The sequence below is a fragment of the Ambystoma mexicanum genome, chromosome 3q, assembly GCF_040938575.1.
Source record: "Ambystoma mexicanum isolate Mex_15411 chromosome 3q, UKY_AmexF1_1, whole genome shotgun sequence".
NCBI lineage: Eukaryota > Metazoa > Chordata > Amphibia > Caudata > Ambystomatidae > Ambystoma > Ambystoma mexicanum.
The window spans coordinates 1,264,791,975-1,264,812,744 of NC_090926.1; the positions used below are offsets into that span (position 1 = coordinate 1,264,791,975).

Genomic DNA, 20,770 nt, shown 5'->3' on the forward strand with positions numbered 1-20,770 from the left:
ATACGTAGTTCTGCAAGGCAGCAGCAGGTCTGTGTTGGGGCAGAATGAATCGCCTGTGTTGACAAGTTGCTGGGTAAGCTAGTCGGTTGCAATAGCTGGCCGAACTGGTTGTGACAACAGACTGGGAGAAGGAACGCAGCAGTGCCGCGTGTAATTGAAATGCGGTAGTGATCGCTTGCTGCCGAGTGCTGTTAGGTTAGTGAACCTGACATAGGGCACAATTAAATTCCCCAGAGCCGTATGCCGGCAGAGCGCCAGGTAATGAGGCGGGTTGTGGAGTACGTAGTCGCGCTCTCGCGTTGGAAGCCGCACGACTATGTACTCCACTACCCGCCTCATTACCTGGCGCTCTGCCGGCATACCCTTGCTCCCCATCACCCCTTCAGCCTACTTCGGCAGGAGTATGTCCTGATGCATTCTGGTTTCACCATCACCATCTTGTGGCCAATGCTGGATTTGACTTTTATGGGCTTCATTCATTCACGGTGCGTCACCCTTTCTCAACTCTGATGCTGGACTTCCTTTGCATCTTGTAATCATGGTGGCCCTGAATCATGCTGTTCCCATCTTCATCTTGTATCCTAGCTTGCAACATTGTGTTACTACTGACTTCTGCAATTGTATTCACTCTCCCCTCTTGCTTCTCCACTCTTTTGACTGCTAAGTCTGTTCTCTCCTCCTTTCCCTTTTCCTATCTCCTCCCCATGCTTTCTTCTATGCACTTAATCTATCAGAATTGTCCCTGGACCTAGTATGATAGCAACCCCGTCTGTTTCCTCCCCACCCCCCTCCAGCACTATCTGAAATGTTGTGAGGCCTAGTATGATAGCTGCTTGTTTTGTTCCTCCCCTACCTTTCTGCACCCCTCTCCCTCACCTCTTGTTTTCTCCGGCTCTACCAGAAATGTCGTCAGGCCTAGTATGGTAGTCGCCTATCTGTTTCCATTTCCTTCCCATTCTCCCCCTCCCTTCCTTATCTGTCTTCGCTCTTGCACTATCTGAAATGTCGTCAGGCCGAATACGATAGTTAATTTCACATCCTTACTGTTCATGGCCTGTAAGACTGTCATTGTGTATTCCCTTGTTCCCTCCCTTTCCTTGAAGTGCTTTGAAACACATTGTGTATAGGCTCTATATAAATAAACTATCATATATTTAGATAGAAATGTGATTGTTAGCATGTGTCACACTCAGTATTCTGAACTTTAGCTTGCGCCGCATCTAGATAGAAATGCGAATGTCAGCATGCACTGCACCTAGATGGAATCCCATAATTGCAAGGACCGCAATGCCAACCAACCAACAAAAATGTTCATCCCTCTGCATACACCTCTCAAACTCTAACCAAACACAACCACAAGCCTAAAACGCATCAATCTGCGCAAACTTCACAACAATGCAACCACACATAGACTTGCACAACAGCACACGACGACTACCGACTGTAAAACACCACAAGCCCAGCCAACGGACCCCCCGGGCTGAGGCTGCCAACAGCACATCACTGCTCACTTGCACTTTTCCAGCTCATTCCCACTAACCCACCCCCTCTCCTCCCCTTTTTCAGAGCTTCCAGAGCACCAGGGGACCTCTTCGGTGGTGATAGTGCACGGTACAAATGTCCTTTAACATATATCTTACGGCCCCGGGGGATTTAATTGTGCCCTATGTCAGGTGCGCTAACCTAACAGCACTCGGCAGCAAGCGATCACTACCGTGTTTCAATTGCACCAGCGCCACTGTGTTCCTTCTCCCAGTCTTCTGTTTTCACAGCCAGTTCGGCCAGCTATTGCAACCGACTAGCTTACCCAGCAACTTGTCAACACAGGCGATTCATTCTGCCCCAACACAGACCTGCTGCTGCCTTGCAGAACTATGCGTGGCTATTTCCACCATACCATACCACTACACGTTGAGTCGTGCAGTATCCCTCTTGTTTACTACTACACAGAAGCTGGTTCCCACTAGGAGAGACGACGCTTGGAATGTTGCACTAGATGCCAGATTTGAAAGACAAGATGTCCTTTGCCACCTCCATTGGGACACTCTGAAAGAAATTACAAAAGATTGACATAGTCACGTCAACCTCTATTTTTCTCACCCAGCCTGGCAAAAGAAATCAGTGACGCTGTTTCAGCTTAACAATAAGGAGTTAATCATTTATTTGAAGATTTCTCTGAAGAAATCCCTAGTCCTGAAGATGGCCTCAACATCAACTTTTGAAAAGACACCAGAGATGGGGTTTAATGCATTGTATGGCCGAAACATGTCGACTATCTCCAAAAAAGACTATTAATTACATTAGTCTTATGAATTAACCTCATATAGTATCGTTCATTTAGTGACCTATAACCCTGTTTTTTTTCTGATTTCTGCTAACTGTGTTTTCAGTTTCATGTTTGACTGTATTTTTTATGCACTCACCTGTTCAGTCTCGCCTGAGTAGTGTCCTTTTAAATTTTGTACCAGTCCCATTAAAACAGTTTCATTTTATTGTCAACATATTTGTATGGTGTTTTTGATACCCACTTAGTAAGTGATCTGTATGTCAGGTGTATGTTAAACATTCTGTAAAAACTACTCCCATCTCAAACTACCAGGCTTGTGTAGAGAGGGGTAATCATTTCTTCCCTTGTGTTTAGATGTAGTTTTGGAAAAGGCATCAAAGGGATTTGCCATTCAATTTCCAAAAAGGTTAAAAATGTTACATAAATAGCATTTAACTGCAGCCAAGGTGCATTTAATGTATTCAGGAGTAACAGATCACTGGTAAGAGAATTATGGCTTGAGAGGAGGTCCTTACACAAATGGTGTGCTTACTCTCATGGTACAGGATGTACTAGGGAACGTATGATGGTCGCAGTTTTAACTATCACTGCTCACTGGGTCATTGCAGCCTGGTGGAGGAAAGCTTTACGAAGTGATGGAGTCGGCTAGGTTTCATCTGACTTGCACCATGACCAAATGTCTGGATTACTGTGGCCCAATAGTTGAGTATCGCTCCTCTGAAACTGTACACCTTGCGTGCGCTGAGCATTTGCAAATGCTGGATTTAGTTTCCTAGCAACAAAGGTCCTGTAGTGACCCTGGCTGCAAGATTGTATTATTGTCCTATGTCTGTGACAGCTGGGCATGATGCTGGCAGTGAAGCACTCTGGAAAAGGCTCTGGATAATTGGATGGGGCGGGGGGGGGGCGTCCTTTTTTGCATCTGTTAATGTTTTGTTATGTAGTTTGTGGATATCTTGCTTTGATTGGATATTTCGCCATCAAAGGTTGCAATTAATGTTAAGCAACCAAATGCTTGTCTTTAATTTAAAAATGTAGCAATATTTGTTTGTCTCCTGAAAACACATTATACAAATTATTTTCGTAGTGTTTTTAATCAAAGGGCACATGGTGGGCTATAGCATACTGCACTATCTTTAGGCTTGTGTGGGATATTGGCTGCACCTTGAGGCACGTAAAGTTCAAATAGCGTTAACTTAAACGGGCCTGTACACAACATGCTGCCCAAATCCTCCAGGTAGCATCTAGGGGAGGTTTATGTGCCCTTATGGGGAAATGCAAGTGTCTGACCCCCATATTGCCAGCGAGTAGTTTGCGTGTTTGGTTTTTGCGACAGGCTGCAATCATGCTCATAGCAGTCCTTTTGTTTTTCTGTCTTGTAGCTCGGAATGCTAAGCAGCATGCAGGCGTGCGCTACATCCTGGACTCCGTCATTCCTCAGTTGCTCTCTGACCCTACCAAGCGCTTCATCTATGTGGAGATTGCCTTTTTTGCTCGCTGGTGGGCACTGCAGACCGAGTCCATGAAGGAAACAGTGAAGGGACTTGTAAACGAGGGTAAGTAGAGCACCTGTAAACCTGGGGACGCCGTATCTCTAGTTTTATTGTTTCCATCAAATGGCTGTAACATTCCTAGTGCCAGGGTGTGCGAATCCTTGGTTGTCGTCCCTGCCTCCCTAGGGCAAGCTCCTTCCCATGAGGCCAGGGAGGTGAGGCTGCTACCCAATAGTTCACCTGCTGCTAGTACTCAGCAGGAGGATCTCATGAGGAGGGTCTCCCCTACCTGTGATACTAGGGATGACTGTCTGGGAAGAACGCCGTATATCAAGAATGTCATACCCTCTGTCATCCTCCTACCTTATATAGGGTATTCAGAAGAGTAGGGGCTACCTGTATGAATCTGGCTGTCGGACTGAGACGAAGAGCCCAAGTATTCTAGTTGAGAGGAATAACAAGACGATTAGCAGCTTGGAGTAATGAAGCGCACCCAGTGGAGCCAACACCAGCAGTCTAGTCAATATGGATAATCTGTGTAACGGTGAAATAAAAAGGGAAGGACTGAAGATGTCATACAGGCCTACCTCGAGGAGCCGCAAGCAGGTCGGCGGTGCAGCAAAGGGAAACCCAGGAAACCCAGAAGCGAGAAGTTGAAGCCTGAGAAAAGGGCTGAAGGAAGGAGGACCCTTCACCCGACTGGATGCATACTGCAGAGACTGGCAAGAGACGAGGGGCCGCGCAGCCCACGCTGACAAATCGGACCAGTGGCGAGCAGCAGCTACAGAGACGCTGTGGCTGGAGTGGACCACGCATAGGGCGCTGGCGAAAGAGATAGAGTTCTAGAACCGCCTGGACCTCTAACGGAAGCTCCCTGAAAGTAGGGGCTTGCCGGGGCTAGCTTGTGGGGACAGAGGTCAGATCTGGGGCCCCTAAAAGTGGGTAGGGAATAGAGCCTGTAAAAGAGACTTTAAACAAAAAATTCAATATGAAGTAGGGTCTGGGACCCCCCAAGTACAGAAAACGTTGTGAAGTAATTGCAGCTGAAGCGAGGGTCTGGGAAACCCCAACTACAGAGAAGGAATTCCACCAAATAATATGAAAAAAAGCAGCACCTGCCTGGATAGTGAACCAGGTGTACATCCCAATGAGCAGTGAATTCTGAGAAAAGCCAGCGGGAAGAGTCATTTCCTCTAGTATTGTGAGAAGTCAGAGAAAAAATGGAAAGGGAGCCATTCCCCCCGGGTTTTATGAGAAGCTGGACAGGAGCCAGAGGAAAGGTAGTCATTTCCTCTGGCACCCTAAGAAGCCTGAGGAGGGCCAGGGGAAGGGAGACATCCCCCCCCTATCACTTGTTGAATTGTCACACTGAGTCCCAAGAAGAAGCAGAGGGGGAGGGAGTCCTTCCCCTGGTATTGTGAACAGGATAAGTGACTTGAAGAGACTTTCTTTTCTGTGTTTATTTATGAAGCACCTACCCAAGAGAACTGTTAGAACTTTTGTTTTGCACATTTTGGAAGTCTTCACATCGTCACCAGGAGGTGAACACTAAGCCTCAGACCTGAGGAAGGGAGTCTTCTTCTAGCCCAAGAAGATGCACGTGTTTCCTTTAGTTAAGAGTGTAAAGGGTGGAAATAGGTTTTTGACACAGGATGGTGGACTTTGCTTTAGACAGACATCCTGACGGAGTCCTTAGTATTTAGTTGCGGCAGGGAAGCCCCTCTTAGCATTAGGGCGAGTTAAGGGGTTTCCCCATCTTTATTTTCACTTAATAAGTTTATAGCCACAACAATGCCACCTGTGTGTCGGTCTCCTCCTTCCACACCCTTATAAGGGGATTAATTACAGTACTTTTGAGGTACTGGGTCTGGCTGCCCTCTTGGCCAGTGGTGTGGGTCTTTCATGTTTCACTCCCCAGGGTATGATGCTATCGCTTTGGAGCGCAGCTGTGGCTCAAGCTCGTCCCGTGGCTGGTTTTAATGTCTGAGGAGGCTGTCCTAAATCTGCTATAGCTTTGGGGCATGGCTCTTTCCTTCATTGCTCAGTCTGGCTATAGTTTTCTTCTTTCTGCAGGTCGACTGGAGTTCATCAATGGTGGTTGGTGTATGAATGATGAAGCTTCTACTCACTACAGCGCTATCATCGACCAGATGACTCTGGGCTTCCAGTTTCTGGAGGACACTTTTGGGGAGTGTGGGAAGCCACGGGTAGCATGGCACATCGATCCTTTTGGCCACTCCCGTGAGCAGGCCTCACTGTTTGCCCAGGTAGGAAGTGCATGAGTCACTGTAGGTGGCATCCAAATTGATTTCCTTTGTTTTGTCAATGTATGTGAATATGTCTGTTTGAACCTTTTTTGAAAGTACAGCTAGCAACGTGTTCTCCATGAATGGTTGCAATTTTGAAGCTGGAATGTCACAGTGGAAGATAGCGGAGCACAGTTACGTTTGACTCATTTCGGCAAAAGGGCTGACTTGGAGATTCAATTACAATATTATTTACAATATTTTGTTTATTTCTATTGCCATAATTTGAATGCTACATGGGCATGTCGAGCAATGGAATCAGCTCCCTACGTGAACTACTGCCATTCTCATGGAACCTTTTTGTCAGCAGTGTCCGAACAGTCAGAAGAACGTCCTTTAAAAACATAATGAAAATAAGTTGTGTGCTCCCCATGCACAGTGCTGGACCAGGACCTTTTCACGAGGTTGACACAAGTCTAACAAACATAGGCTAACAGACCTTATCGGGTCTCTGCTCTGCTTGTGAGGCATCCAGTGTGTTGTAAAGTTAGATTTTCCACTAATATCCAGATACTTTCTGTGTGTTTAGCCCTGCCCTTAAGTTCCCATTCCAATGCGTTCAGTGCTCATAGTGCAGCCATAACACCCCTGGCAGATGCAGAGTCCTTGCTCACTTAGCAAAACGACCAAACCTTTTTCCCAAAGAGCCTCTGCTGGAATAAGCAACCGCATTGTGAGTGGCCCATTTCACAGCCTAGTCGTACACTACCTCTTGCATGTAGCCCCGTCGCATGATCTGTAGGACTACTTCACCTTTCGCTTTTGTGAACGCCATCCCAACATGTTGCTTATTTTTTTTTGTTTCCCACCTCCTTGCATCCTGGATGTTGATCAACAAAAGTGGAAGCTCAATTTTCTCTTTAGATCCAGTAACAGTGGGGAGTGATTTCACTCTCCCGTTGCCTTATTCTGTACACAGTCAAATAGGTCAACCTTTGAGTCCCCAAGGTGGGTGAAGCGCAGGATTTAGTTTTTGACGGGTGAGAGTCAGTTTAAGTGCCTATTGCCAAAAGACTTCTAACTGGACGATAATGGGCAGGCAGGGTTCTGGGCAGCCTGTTTGAGAATGGCGACAAATGCTTTTGTGATGAGCAGAGAAAAGGATTGTGACCAAGAGGCTTATTGACTCAGACATCCGAATTGTGAATTCTTGGTTTCCTGACCCTCTAAGTCACCTACCAGCAACGAGCCTCTGTAACATGCATTACAGGCATGCATGTTATGGAGGCTCATTGGTGGTAGGCAACTCAAAATGTGCTTTGAATACCTTGTTAGCCGATGACGAGTACTGCCTAAAAGATGTAACTACAACACCAGACAGATTTTGCACAGATGATCCTTCGGCTTGGCTAACTCACATTGCTGTCTGCCATGTTCAACATCGCATTTGCCCGTCCCTTTCTCAGGAACACTTCTGGGGAAGGGCAGCCTTGTTCCAGATCACAGCATCTGAAAGGTAAACCTGCAGAGTGAACATTGAAAGGATATGTTTTTCTTGTATTCTGCATTCACTCTGATTCCAATTTATTGTGCAAAAAAGACAGGTCAACTAAATGACTTGAATCAAATAATTGTCAAAAGCAGTTTCACAAACGGAATATGCAACACAAACAGAATATGGAACACACCCATGGCTCCACAAATCGTGTACATCCTATTCACAAATAGCAACAGACAAAATCAGAAATGCCACAGAGCACCCAAATATTCAAACCCTAGGGTTTCTGCCCTGCATTCATGCAGACCCTGCTTGGTGTTTCTCTCCTCTCCAGATGGGCTTCGATGGATACTTCTTTGGCCGTCTGGATTACCAAGACAAAGAGAACCGGGAGAAGCTGCGGGAGATGGAGATGATCTGGAGGGCCAGCGCCAGCCTGGCACCACCCGCTGCTGACCTCTTTACAGGTGAGTGAAGGGACCTGGTTATTGTTGGGGTGCTCAGGAAAGGTCCCCACAATCAAGAGGCGTGTATGTTTCGTACAACATAATTGTGACTGGGGGATGTGGCGAACTGATGTATCCAGTGTAGTTAATTGTGAATGGGATATGTGAAGGCATCACAATGCAAGATACCGACAATAGAGTCAAACAAAAATATTTTAACTTAAATGTCAGGATGGTTTAAGGCTTAAATTGCACTATGCTAAAATGCTTCCCTATCTAAAGAAAGTAAGGATAGCCCGAGTCAGTAAATTCAACTTAAATGTCTGTGTGTCCAAAACCTATGCTTGCCCTCACAACTAAACCTAAACCTAAACAATGTGTAGAGCTGTCAACAACAAAAGAAGTAGTGTTCCAAATGAGGTTCTTAGCTTCTTGCAGCTTTCTTACTTTCCAGCTCCCCTTCCCCAAGGTCAAACAAAAGTTCCACAAAGGGTTGAAGTTCCCTTCCCCGAGAAGACCATACAATTTCAGAAGGGTTTGGGGGGAGGGAGGGTTTCCCTTCCACAAGGCAACAACAAGGTTCACAAGGTCTTGGTTTTCCCTTCCCTAAGACTTTAGCTTGTCCAGCTTGCTAACTCACAATCAGTTCCAGTCTCTTAATACTCAAAATCGGTTCCAGGTCAACTTTGAACTCGTTCGGATTCTTCAATAGTTTACACAGATTGCTGTCTCCTGTATTCACTTCAGCAATCAATTCCATAGGTGAAGATTTGTTATCTGTATTGTTTCTTGGCTTTCACAGACAGGGTATGTTCGGTCTAGGTGCAGTTGTCGGACCACATGGTCCACCCATTACGGGTCACGCAGCCGATCGCCCTAGGTTTCTTGCCAGTACAGGTTTTGGGCCCCTGTGTTTTGGTTCACATTCACTTTGGCTTCTCCTTGCCAGTCTCTTGGCTTTGATACAGTGTTCACTCTGGGGTACTCACTTTCCTTCATCACCTTACTTTCACACTCTTAAGTAATGTTTATTACTTGCTTTCCACTTTATTCCATAAGATTTGTTCTTTTGCCTTTTATTATTTGCTACGTGTGGTTCACACATGCTTGCTTTCCATTCGTAAGCTTATCAAAGCTTTCCAGGTATTCCATAAGGGTTATTTCACGTTCTTTCACTTATAGTTCAGGCTCCCAGTTTTATGGTATTATTTTTCTTCCATTTGTCTGTATTTATCCTTATGTATTATTTGGACAATTATTTTTCTGTATTCATCTACATTTATTTTTTGCCATATAAAAAAGATAATTCGAACCCAGTATTTTTCTGCAATCATTCTAATAGAAAAATGCATTTATTAAAGCAGACATGCAGCCATATTGGAAAGAAATGCTAGCTCAATTTTTTTCCCATAACAAACGGTTGCTCCTGTGGCTGATGTTGCCTTAAGATATATGCTGTCAGCAATTTGAAGAACTTTAATGCTACTTTTATACAACTTTTACACTCTCAATGCTGCCAATCTGCAATACGATTGGCCTGCGATGTATGAGTGACATCATAGAGAACCAGACAGAAATACCTGTTTTTTTCTATTTATTTTCCTTTTTTATAAATAAATACAGGCAGAAAGCAGATTGATTTCCGTCTGTATTTATATGTAAAAATCAGAAAAAAACAGAAAACTGGAAGCCTTACTTATAGTTCCACTTGCTCATTTTGTCCAATACAACCCCTCATTTGGGTTCACTTTTAGTTGCACGTTTATTTTCGCTCATCCAGCAATTTATATTCGCCCTGTAGTCGCCCCAGAAGCGCCCAGGTACGAGTGTTTCCTCTGATTTACTCACTGGTCCTTGGCAGCTCCTCTGGGCGTCTTCATTCCTCGCTCTCTGCTCCGTGCATACGTCTCTGTACAGCATTACGAGCAGCACTCTCACTTTGGAAATCTCTGTGGGGTGCCGGCTGCTTCACTCGGGGGCGCTGCTGGTAGTTTGCAGCACTGCAGTCTCTTCCGTACCCCAAATCTCTGGCTGTGGGAACCCGACCATAGAGGCTTCAACAGCTGTGACCATCCCACGGCCCGCTCGATCCTCGTCCATGATAATTGCTGGCATCCAGACAGAACCCTCCTGAGCAGGATTGACAGGATTTCTCTCCTCGCAGGCCTGCACCTCCCGGCCCAGCTTCTCTCCTGCTGGTCTCCACCTCCTGACTGTCGGCTCCACCTTTGATGCATCTGCGACCACTTAAGGGCTTGCACCTGCAACCTGTTAAGCCCATTTGCCTGACCATAGTAACTGGTGTTCTCTTGACATGCCTGACCCCCACAACAGTCTTCAGACCTCTTCCTCATCTCCGTACTTGTAATGGCATGTTAGTGTGTATCACTCGTAGTCGCCTCTGCCTCGTCCCAGTACTAGAACGGTATGAATGAGGATAAATCAAAGGAAGTAATTGCCAACTGCATATAAAGCCAGGGGGAGGGTAAGATTGGTTATTACTAGGAAAATGGGGTGCCATGTCTTGTCTGCGGGCATCTTCTCTCCAATCCCCCTCCACCCAGGTGATCCGCCCCTGCCTCTCCCCCCACAGGGTCAGGATCCAAAAGTGATAGCCTTTCACTGGCCACCTGAGAAGAGGATCCGAGGGGAATATGTGTGGAAATGCCTTCAGGTTTTTCACAGATATGTTACATTAGTGTTACATTTTGGTTAAAGTTGATACATATTAGATCACACGTGTGTAGAACGATAAAATGCTGAAACCACTAAATGAAATATGAATAAGATTCAGAAGTAATGTGCTCAGAAGCAGGTAATGAGTTTTCATAATGTGCATGCGAGACAGGAGGCCTGTCCTGAAAGACCCACTATAAAGGAAAGATAGTATTTATTAGACATGCATGCACACTGAGAAAACATATAAAGGGGATTTATGAATCTACATGAAGTGGGCATTTTATAAACGGATTAAAACACAGCAGTCGGGGTTTGACTTTGAGAAACTGGTTCTCCAGAGTTTCATCGGCCAGAGGATGGGTAAATATAGAACTATGACCTTAGCGATGGTCAGCTTCGCTAAAGGAGTCTGTCATGGTTTTTATGGCCTGATGGTATCGCAGAAAGCAGATGTAATCTCTTAAATGAATGGGCACTTGACAAAGGGTTTTCGCTATTTGTTTTTGACCAGCAATAAACGTGGGGTGAATCGATGCTCGAGGCTAAATTCATTGAAACCCAGGAGTTTCAATTGTGTTCTCAAGATGTGCTGTGTGTGATGAAATGGCAGTTATTTAGATTAGAATATTCCAATGGAGCCAGTGAGCTGGAGCAGAGGAGATAGCTATCGCTAGTTCAAAGAGAACCTGTTTACTCAGCCTCCTTCATATCGCTTGAAGTATCTATGCGAATCATGTGCAATTAGGGTAAAGGCTTACGCCAGTTGTTACTAGTAATGAATGTTTGCACACAAATGTTTAACTGTTTGATGATGTCATGACCTACCACTGACAAATCCTAAAAGGAGGGTGTGTTCTACACATGAGCTGAAGACGGTAGTTAAGATAACGGCTACCAATGAGAAAGTAGGAACTGGAAAAATGGGATTTCTTTGAAGAGGTATTGTCCAATCACATGTGGGGGGGTGGATTGTAATAAAATATATATGGGAGTGTTTTAACTGTTACAAAACTGTATTTAAGGTGTCAACTTGGTTCAGTCAGAATTGGGTTAGTTTGACTCCACTGCGTCAATTAGCTCCTCCCCAGATGATTGTACAATACACTTGCTTTATGTACAAAATGTGCACTTGTTCCTCAGGTGGTGGGCCTTCTTGGGTTAAGGTGATTAAGGGGCCAGCCTCTACATTGTCCATTTCTCAAGTCTGCAGAGAGCAACCAGTCTCTATGCATAGGCAGGTCATGTGTCGCCATTCTTCTCTTCCCAATTACTCAATTTGGGAGTGTCAATGATGGCTACAGTCTAGGGTGTATTGGTGTTCATGTAACCCCAAACCTAGGAAGTTTGATTTCTGTGAAGAGAATACCCTTTTCGCCCGATCTCCCTCCTGGATGCAGATAGTAAGAATGTAACAGGTCCAGTACTGATGGAGCTGGAATCCTGGATTAAGAAGTCTGGAATCCTTTCTAAAAATCAAATCGGGTTCCGTAGGGGCCTGTCAACACTAAATGGCCTGCTAATCAGTATTGCATCAAGTGAATCCTTCATAAAGGGCGGCCATCCCAGTGCATGATGGCCCCCTGCAGAGATCAATCCAGCGAAGTCCAAAATTGTAATTTTCAAACGACAAAAGATACTGTACCTGGGTTTCAATCTGCGCTCTTTCCCATTATAGGAGCCCGTGAAGGTGACTATGGATGGGAAAGCTAACCAATTGGGCTGCCATCTATGCAAGTTTTCAGTGTTGCCATTAAAATAAATTCTACACTGAAAAGGTCATTCCAGTTTTGCAGTATGGGACAGATATCAACCCAATGCTAAATACAATAGACTGGACAAGGTTAGAAGGTAAACTATGGAAGAATGTTCTAACTCTTCCACAGTTACTGCCAATAGCCTATGCCAGGTACGAACTAGGTCTACAGTCGCCACATACAGATTGATTCTGGTTCCATGGCCTAACTCCCTCTACGAGGCGATGAATGCAGACCTCCAGGCGCGTTGAAATTGGTTTATAAATAAATTGGAGAAGCTGGCAGAAATAAATCCCTGGGTCGTATGATTGTACAATGCGGGATCTTGTGGAAAATCCATTGCAGGTTAAAAATGTCCTAAAAATAAATGATTGGATTCGAACTATATCAGAAAAGTGCAGCTAGAAAAAACACCAATCTGTCATTGCAGGATAAGCCACAGGGCACAGTAATGGGTTATGTGAAGCACTCTCCCATGAGAATTAATATTCCTGCACTTTCTGCTGTATTGCCTTCAACAACCAGTAATACAATTCCCATTGCCTTGGCTTTAGGCAATGCTGGATTCCACATAACCAACGAAGAGAAACAAAACGCCCCTTTAAGAGTTGGCGCAAACTTGAAGATCCTAATGAGAGGCCGAGAGAACCTTGGGCAGAAGAGAGCCTCTTACGAAGGAAGGCCCTGGAGGAGCAGAGCGCTGCTGGGCCACGCAGCCAACGGCAGCGCAGAGAATTGAAGGGGCAGAAAAGAGCGCCGGAAGGCTGGCAAAGAGAGCAATGGATGAACTGCTGCAGGGACTGGGTCGAGAAGACCGTTTGCTTGGTGGTGTGACCACAGGATTCCTGTGGTGGGCTTGGAGTCCACAAATGAACTTCGATACTGAGCGCATCGCGAAGCATGAGTCCTTTGCTCCGCCTGTGTGCGTGGAAGCTGCCGAGCCAGCCAGGTTGAGAAACAGATGCCGAGAGACCGGAAAGCGAAACCAGGGGAAGACTCCCCCACCCCCTTGACGAAATTCCAAAATCCAGGACCAGCCCAACACTGAAGAAGGTAGCAGAGTGGTCCAGGGAAGGGGGAGGTGACTGGAAATGAGTGACGTGTGATTGTGGGTTACAGGAGCCTGAGAAACCGAAAGTGTGAACATTGGCGGAAGCTATGAGTGTTGCCAAGTATAAGGAATCACAAAGGTCTAGAGAGACACTGGGAAAGTAATTGCTAGAATAGAATCTGAAGGATTCAACTTATTACAGGAGAAACAATAAGAAAAGCATACAAGGAATTGGGCAATGGGTACAAGAAGGATCTCTGTGCAAAGATGAAGACTTTAAATGTATCCACAAATTACAGAATCTATGAGAGTGCAAGGAGGATAAGGAATTGTTTTGACTTTTCAACCCTTTTTTCATTGGAACTAAGAACACTACTGATATGAAGCCCACTGAGTTTGGCCCGAGGTAGTCGGATAGAATTAGGTTTTGGACAGAGGACCTATTTTGGTTTCAGTGGACAACTGACGAGCATCCGTGGGTTTTGTTTCTTAGCGATAGGAATAGATGGGCCCTTTCTTATTTGATTTTAATAAAGGTCCATTTGAAAATGTCCTCAGTGGGTCCGACTCTTTCTGGTTCGCCACAAAGCCCAAAGGACATTTCAAAATAGTGAATAAGAGAGTGGTTGACACTTCCTGTGGCGATGCCCTAGCAATACAGACCTAATGTCCTATTTCCCTTGCACCCAACATCCTCTTACAACTTTGCAGCATTGGGACCTGCTCTCACTAAGTCAATCGGAACTATGTCTTCACTGTTTCTTCAAAGAGATCTGTAATGCAGTTGAGGGGGAATAAGCCTTATGTTATCATGTCGTACCCCTATGGTTATTCCAAGCCCTACTTCCACCTACCAATTGAGCATTCGTTTTCAAAGTCGAAAGATTTCTTTGGATTTGTTATAGCCGATGTGTTGGCAGGTTTTGCATCTCCTAATTCCTGATGAGCTACAGACAGACTCGTTGAAGCCTAGTGCACCAGGCAACGTACCATCTGAATACGGGTAATGTACCTTCAGTTTCATGGGGATTGTACAATTACGGCGACATAAAAATGAATCTGCCTTTGCGCAGTTCAAAAATCCCAACCCCATCCCCATTACTGCGACTAGAGGATCAGGGGTTGCAGGGGTGTCCCCCGCTACCATTAGTCGTGTAATGGGGGCTGCGGGGGTGTCTCCTGCTTCCATAAGATGGAATTGAGGGACAATTAAAAAAAGAAAAGTGTAAAACCGACCCTGTGGCACCAGTTTTGACCCACGTTAGTGGGCGAGAACTGAAAACGCATACTTCTAGATGCGTGGGAATGGGGGGCAAGATAAGTGGGAGGCGGGTAGGGGGATGCCGGCTACATTATGGGCGGCAGGGTGATCACATAGATCCGTTTCATGTAGTGCTAGGATGTCTATTCCTTGGCCAAGGCTTAGACCTCACACAAACTTTGCCCATACCAGTAAAAAGAGGTAGTACGTGTTAGAATGACTGTAATCAGTCGGTATTGGGTCTTCAGAATAAGCCGCCAGTATTTAAAAAAAAATGTGTTTTGGGTTCAGATGTTGAAGGCAATTCAATTTTACCTGTGAAACAAATAGACTATCGTATGCTTCCTCTGCTTTATTAAAATCTGTACTTCACAACATTTGTATTTTGGGTTATATTTAGCACACCCTTAGCAAGCAACAGAGCACATGCCATTTAGGGTAACAAATGAGGTATGGGGGATTTACAGTATGTTGTATGTGATCTTCCTGCTTTGGAGCGGGCGGAGAGATGATGCGTCCTTGCAAGGAGTCCAGGTGTTTTCTGAAGGTCTTTAGTTCCTTCCTGAACTGCAAGAGCCTTGGCACAGTCCTGATTGCCACCGGGAGTGTGTTCCAGTAGGCAGGGGCTTAGGATGAACAGAAACATATATACTTTGAAGTTCAATAGGCCCAAAAATGCCCAAAAGACTGCACTATAACTATGTAAATGCAAGCATTTTATTAAACCATGACACCTTTCGAACGGCTTTGCCTTCAAGCAAAGGGTTGGTTGTTTAAGCTCTTCACTCCTTGCATGCCAGCCTTGGATGTCAAAATACATTATTTCCTTCCCCTCATTTTTGCTTTTACCATTTTAAGAGTTTCTTTGACTACAAAAGCTCATGTATCATTCCATCCCCGCACAACAGTTTTAGTTCATGCAATAAAAGGTATTGAAACTCTTTTGTTTATTTAGCTATATTTTTATAACTCGCTAAATACCGGAAACCAGTTTCTAAGTGTGGGGCATGTGACGTTTCACAGGATCTCATCACTTCCCCCCAGGGAGCCCTTCCCTGTGAGGCTAGGGAGGTGAGGCTGCTACCCAATAGCCACCCTAAAGGTGGACGAAAGCGGGACCTCACAGGGGGAGACTCCGCTCATGGGGATAAGGACTCCCGTTCCCTGAAGGAACTCCCTTAACCTTTTTCCTTTGAGACCAAGTCCCTATTGGAAATCCCTCCTAACATTACTGTCTGTTATGGTAATGTCTCTTCCGTCTTTGATCCACTGAGTTAATATAGCCCAGACGAAGAAGAGCCAAGGAAACCTGAAGAGTAATATCAGGTTGCCTTACCATAGTACTGAGAAATGTTTGCCCCAAGGAGGCATAAACATCTCAATAACAGTAAAGAAGGATTTCAACTTTATGCTGGGAAGGATTCAGCCAAAGGAAATGAAGAACGAGAAAGGACTAGGAAATGGAGAGAACAGCCGGTCTGATGCCAGCCCAGGATGTTCGAACCTGGGAACACAAAGCTGCAAGAATGTTGATCCTCAGTGGTGGGGACATCGAAGAACGGTTGCCAGAGTGCTGCGGTGGAAGCGTGGGAAAGAAGCCAGTGGTAGTGTGACCTCTGGGAGGTGGACCATGTGATCCTGCAACTGCACTGGAGCCACATGGCCCAAGTCTCTGCTGAGCTGCGATGAATAAGTGGAGAGCAGAGTGAAGGAAGCGCTAACGCAATGCGAGTGAACCCATCACCCCAGGAAGAACCTGTGATGCGGTCCTGACGCGCAATAGTTAACTGGAGTAGCGGTAGAGGCTTGGGGCAGCTCAAGAGTCGAGAACCTTGTGAGTAATCACCCATGTCTCAGTGAGCTCCGAAGACCTAAGGGCCAAGAGTGCATTGGGAGGAGTCTCCCTCATCAGTGATAATCTAAGAGGATATGAGACAACAGGAGCTGTCTGGAAGTAATCGTCATAAGACTGGGAAGAATTGCTGGAAAAGCTCTCAGGAGCTCTTGGGAAGAAGTGAAGAGACTTTTGAGGACTACTGCAAAAGAATATCCCCAGACAGCCCTCAAGGCTGTGCAAGATTGATCAGGAGAATTGAGTCCGTCTCCTAACCATATTCTCTTTGTTGAATCACAAACCAGAGCAAAGAATTTATTTATTCACATTTGTTAAGCGCACAGCAGCCCTTGGGCATTGTGGCGCTGGTTACAGTAGATGTTCATAGCTTAGCTACATTCACATATGACATACAAAAGGAAGTGGCATTGTTACGATAGGTGCAGATAGCATAGCTGGGTGCTTTATAGATAATGGCTAGCAGCTAGTTGAAGAGGGCAGTTTTTAGGCTTTTGCGGAAGGCATGGAGAGAGGTTTCAGCTTGGAGGGCTGTGGGGAGTGCGTTCCACAGCTTAGGTGCCAGATGAGGGAATCCTAATCCTCCTGCCATTGACCTAGCGATTCGCGGCACTGTAAGTTGACTGGTGTACCCTAATGTGGTAGGCCTTGTAGATTGTGTTCTAGCTAGAGTGTCAGATAGGTAAGAGGGTGCGGTAAAGTTGATGCATTTGTGTGTGGTGGAGAGAATTTTGAAAGTGATTCGGTCTTTTACTGGTAGCCAGTGTACAGTTTCTCTTGCTTGAGAGATGTGTTCTCTTTTAGGAATATTGAGAGCTGCTCTAAGAGTTGTTTTGGGTGGTTTGGAGTCTGGCTAGGTTTTTTTTTTGTTTTTTGTTTTGATGTTGCAGCTAGGAGGGAATTGCAGTAGTCCAATTTGGCTCCTATCGTGGCTCTGGCAACGGAGAGGCAATTGTCTTTTGTTAGAAATGGCTTTATGGCATTGATAAGTTTGGTACTCGGAGCAGAGGCCGATACAATGGCGCTAACTTGTTTATCCATGGATAGTGTAGCATCAATGTGGACTCCGAGCGTTTTAACTGAGGACAGGACTGGGATGACAGTTGTCAATGCAGAAGTTTAGATAGGTCGGACCCAGTTTGGCTAGAGTGGATTTTTGACCAAGAATGAGGATTTCAGTTTTATCCCCGTTAAGGCATAGGCCATTCGTGGCCATCTAAGCTTGGATTGTCGAGTAAATTTCTTGAAGGGTTGTTGCGTCTTGGAGATAGCTCCCGGTGAGGGGAAGGAGCACCTGGGTGTCATCAGCATAGTTTGTGTATGTGTCCCAAGAGCAACCAGTTTATCAAAAAAAGGCTTTGTAAATAGATTATAGAGCCTGGGGGCGGTACAGGATCCCTGGGGGACGCCACAGTGTATGATAGTAGGCTCTGCGTTGGCTATATTGGAGAACACTTTCATGGCTCTGCCTTTTAAGAAGGAAGTGATCCAGGTTGCTGCGTGATTGGAGAAGTGCGCTGCATGCGTGAGGTGGTTGGAGAGGGTATTCTGGTCGACTAAATCAAGCGCTGCTGAGAGATCTAGGAGCAGAAGTAGGGCAGGCTTGCCTTTATCAAGGATGGTGGTGATTTGATTTTTTTTTAGTTCCAGTAAGGCGGTTTCTGTTCCGTGTCCATTGCAGAACCCCGATTGTCTCTTTCCTAGGATTGAGTTGGTTTCGAGGTACCGTTGGATTGGTCTGTGGGCAGCCTTATCTAAGATTTTAAGAAGAAATGGGGCTGTTATGGGTCTGTAGTTATTCGGTTGAGAGGGGTCTAGCGTGTTTTTTTTTAAACATTTTTAGGAGTGGACCGACCCATGCCTCTTTGAGACAGTCGGGGGACTATGCCTTTATTGAATGAGGCGTTTATGAAGGCGGTAATAAGAGGAGCGAGTTGCTCAGTGCATTCTTTGATTTTGGGAGGGCAAGCATCGCCCTTGCATAGCGAAGGTTTGAGATGTTTAACATCTACCTCGGATATTTTAGTGAAAGGGAATTTAGGAGGGTTGCTACCTGTGATTTTGTGTTGGGTTTGCTTCTGGTGGTTCTGTTTAGGTAAAGCTTTGTAGTGGTCTGAGATTTTGTTCTGGATGAGGTCTATTTTTTTTTTTTGTTAGCATAGCAGATTGTATGCTGGAGCACCAGGCTTGATCTTTAACGATTTCGTCAGTGCATGTGGGGGTTACTGTTAATTCTTTAAAGATGGTAAAGAGTTCTTTGGTTTGTGAGTTGGCCGAGGAGATTCTATTGTAGGCTTCTGATTTAGCTTTGAATATGGAGTCTTTGTACTTTTTTGCGATGGATCTGAAGATATCCTTAGTGGTGTCACAGGGGTTAGCCTGCCAGGTTTTAAGGGCCTGACTCCAAAAGTTGCGCAGATTTAGGAGCTCTTCTGTGAACCAAGAATTGGAGTTGAATGATTTCTTCTCTTTTTTATTTTCTAGTGGAGCGACAGTATTGATGACATTGGTCAGCGTGTCTTTGAATAATTCCGCCAATATAATGGGGTCTGGTGAGAATGGTGGTGTTAGGCATGGGAGGTTGAGATGGGCACCAATGTTTTCTGCAGTGAGTCTTTTCGAGGGGATTGGGTCCTCTGATGTATTTCATATCTATGACAGTAATCACCACAGCTGTGCTGCTTCGGAAAATCTTTCTGCGTCCTGCGTCGATGACGTTGATACGCTGTCCTCGAGGACCTCCTCCGATGGCCGACGTCACTGGATATTATAAGTAGGACGCACAACGACCGTAGCTTCAGTTCTGTTTTTTCCGCGAACGTGTTCGCTTCGTAGATCTCGGCGCGCCTCAACTCTTTGGAGTTTCTGTTCTTTCGGTTCTTCGAACCTGTTCGGTTGTAAGAAGTTTTGGAGATGTCTTCCTCTTCTTCCACCCCGTGTCCGGGCTTCAAGAAATGCAGGGACTGCGGGTCCAAGATGTCGGTGACGGACTCGCACAACGCCTGCCTCTGGTGCCTCTGGGAGGCCCGCGACACGGATGATTGTGTCGACTGCCAGTCGCTTACGTCCAAAGCCTTGCGGGAGCGCAAGAAGAAACGGTCGGTCGGTAAGGTGCCCAAGCCCCGGAAGTCGAGGTCCACTGGGCTTTCGACGGAAGATTCGAGGGGCGACTCTCTGCATCGTCATCGTGTCTAGGGGGCTCTCGGTACCGGAGTGGGTCCCGCCACTCGTCTGCCTCTTCGAGGCACTCCCGGAAGCGCCATCATCGGTCGCCTTCCCCGTCCTTGTCCGAGGACTCCACCCGTCGGTGTTAGGGAGAATTCTCTGTATAGGCTAATTTCCCAAACCTAGTGAGTCCCCCAGCAGCTTTTCTGGATTTTGTGGCGTTTATTTTTTTTCTCCTGCTAAGAGTGACTCTTTTTCTCCCACTCTTGTTTTATGGGCCATGGGGTCTTTTACTCCATAGGGCTGCATGTGTTTTTGGGATGTGTGTTACACAGCCCCCTCAGTGCAGTAACACATAGGTGTCATAGTGACCCCCAAACATAGACTCCATAACCTGGGACTGACTACTGTATCCCAGGGCATGTAAAGTCATCATTGACTTTACTAGTCTTAAATTGTGAACAGAACCAGTACAAACCAACATATTGTGGAAGTACTGGTAGGGGTAATTAGATTGCCCTGGGTCTGTTTTCGAGGGGGCACTGTGCAGTCCCCCTCCTCGTCGAGTTTCTGGCTGGTGGCAGTGGTTACCACGCGAAATATTCCACCGGAATATTTCCTATGGGATTTTCCCAATCATTTTAAACGCACCACTTTTTTTGGTGCAATGTTAAAGATACCGCTGGGTTATTTATTTAATATTTATTCCCCGGTTGGGTCTTTTTGCCAGGACTCTGTTTTAAAATGGCGTTTGTGTTCGGCAACTCCAACCCAAGTCGAGCTCTTTGTTCCACTTTTGGCGGGCTTCTGCACAGAAGCCTCCAAAAGTGGTGCCACTCAGGATGTGTGGGGGGGGGGGGAATAGGCACCCTGGACTAAGTTGCCTCGGCATCTCAAGTCGCACTCTTGTGTGATTGGCCCAGTTGTGAGCCGCCCGGCTCACCATTTAGCATGTTTGCGTGACAGCTAGGACTGATGACTGGGGGTTTTCTGCATAAAAGCAGGGCTTTGGGGACTGGAACTTCAGAAGTCGCCACA

The 20,770-nt window shown here is 45.9% G+C and overlaps 1 protein-coding gene across 1 annotated transcript in view; it reads left to right on the plus strand.

Moving 5' to 3' along the window:
• Positions 1-20,770, plus strand: part of LOC138447859 (lysosomal alpha-mannosidase-like) — a 564,797-nt gene that overhangs the window by 69,873 nt on the left and 474,154 nt on the right. Inside the window, exons 3-5 of the mRNA XM_069604298.1 lie at positions 3,670-3,843; positions 5,854-6,047; positions 7,859-7,991. Coding sequence (XP_069460399.1) covers positions 3,670-3,843; positions 5,854-6,047; positions 7,859-7,991 — 501 coding nt within the window. The remainder of the gene's footprint in view (positions 1-3,669; positions 3,844-5,853; positions 6,048-7,858; positions 7,992-20,770) is intronic.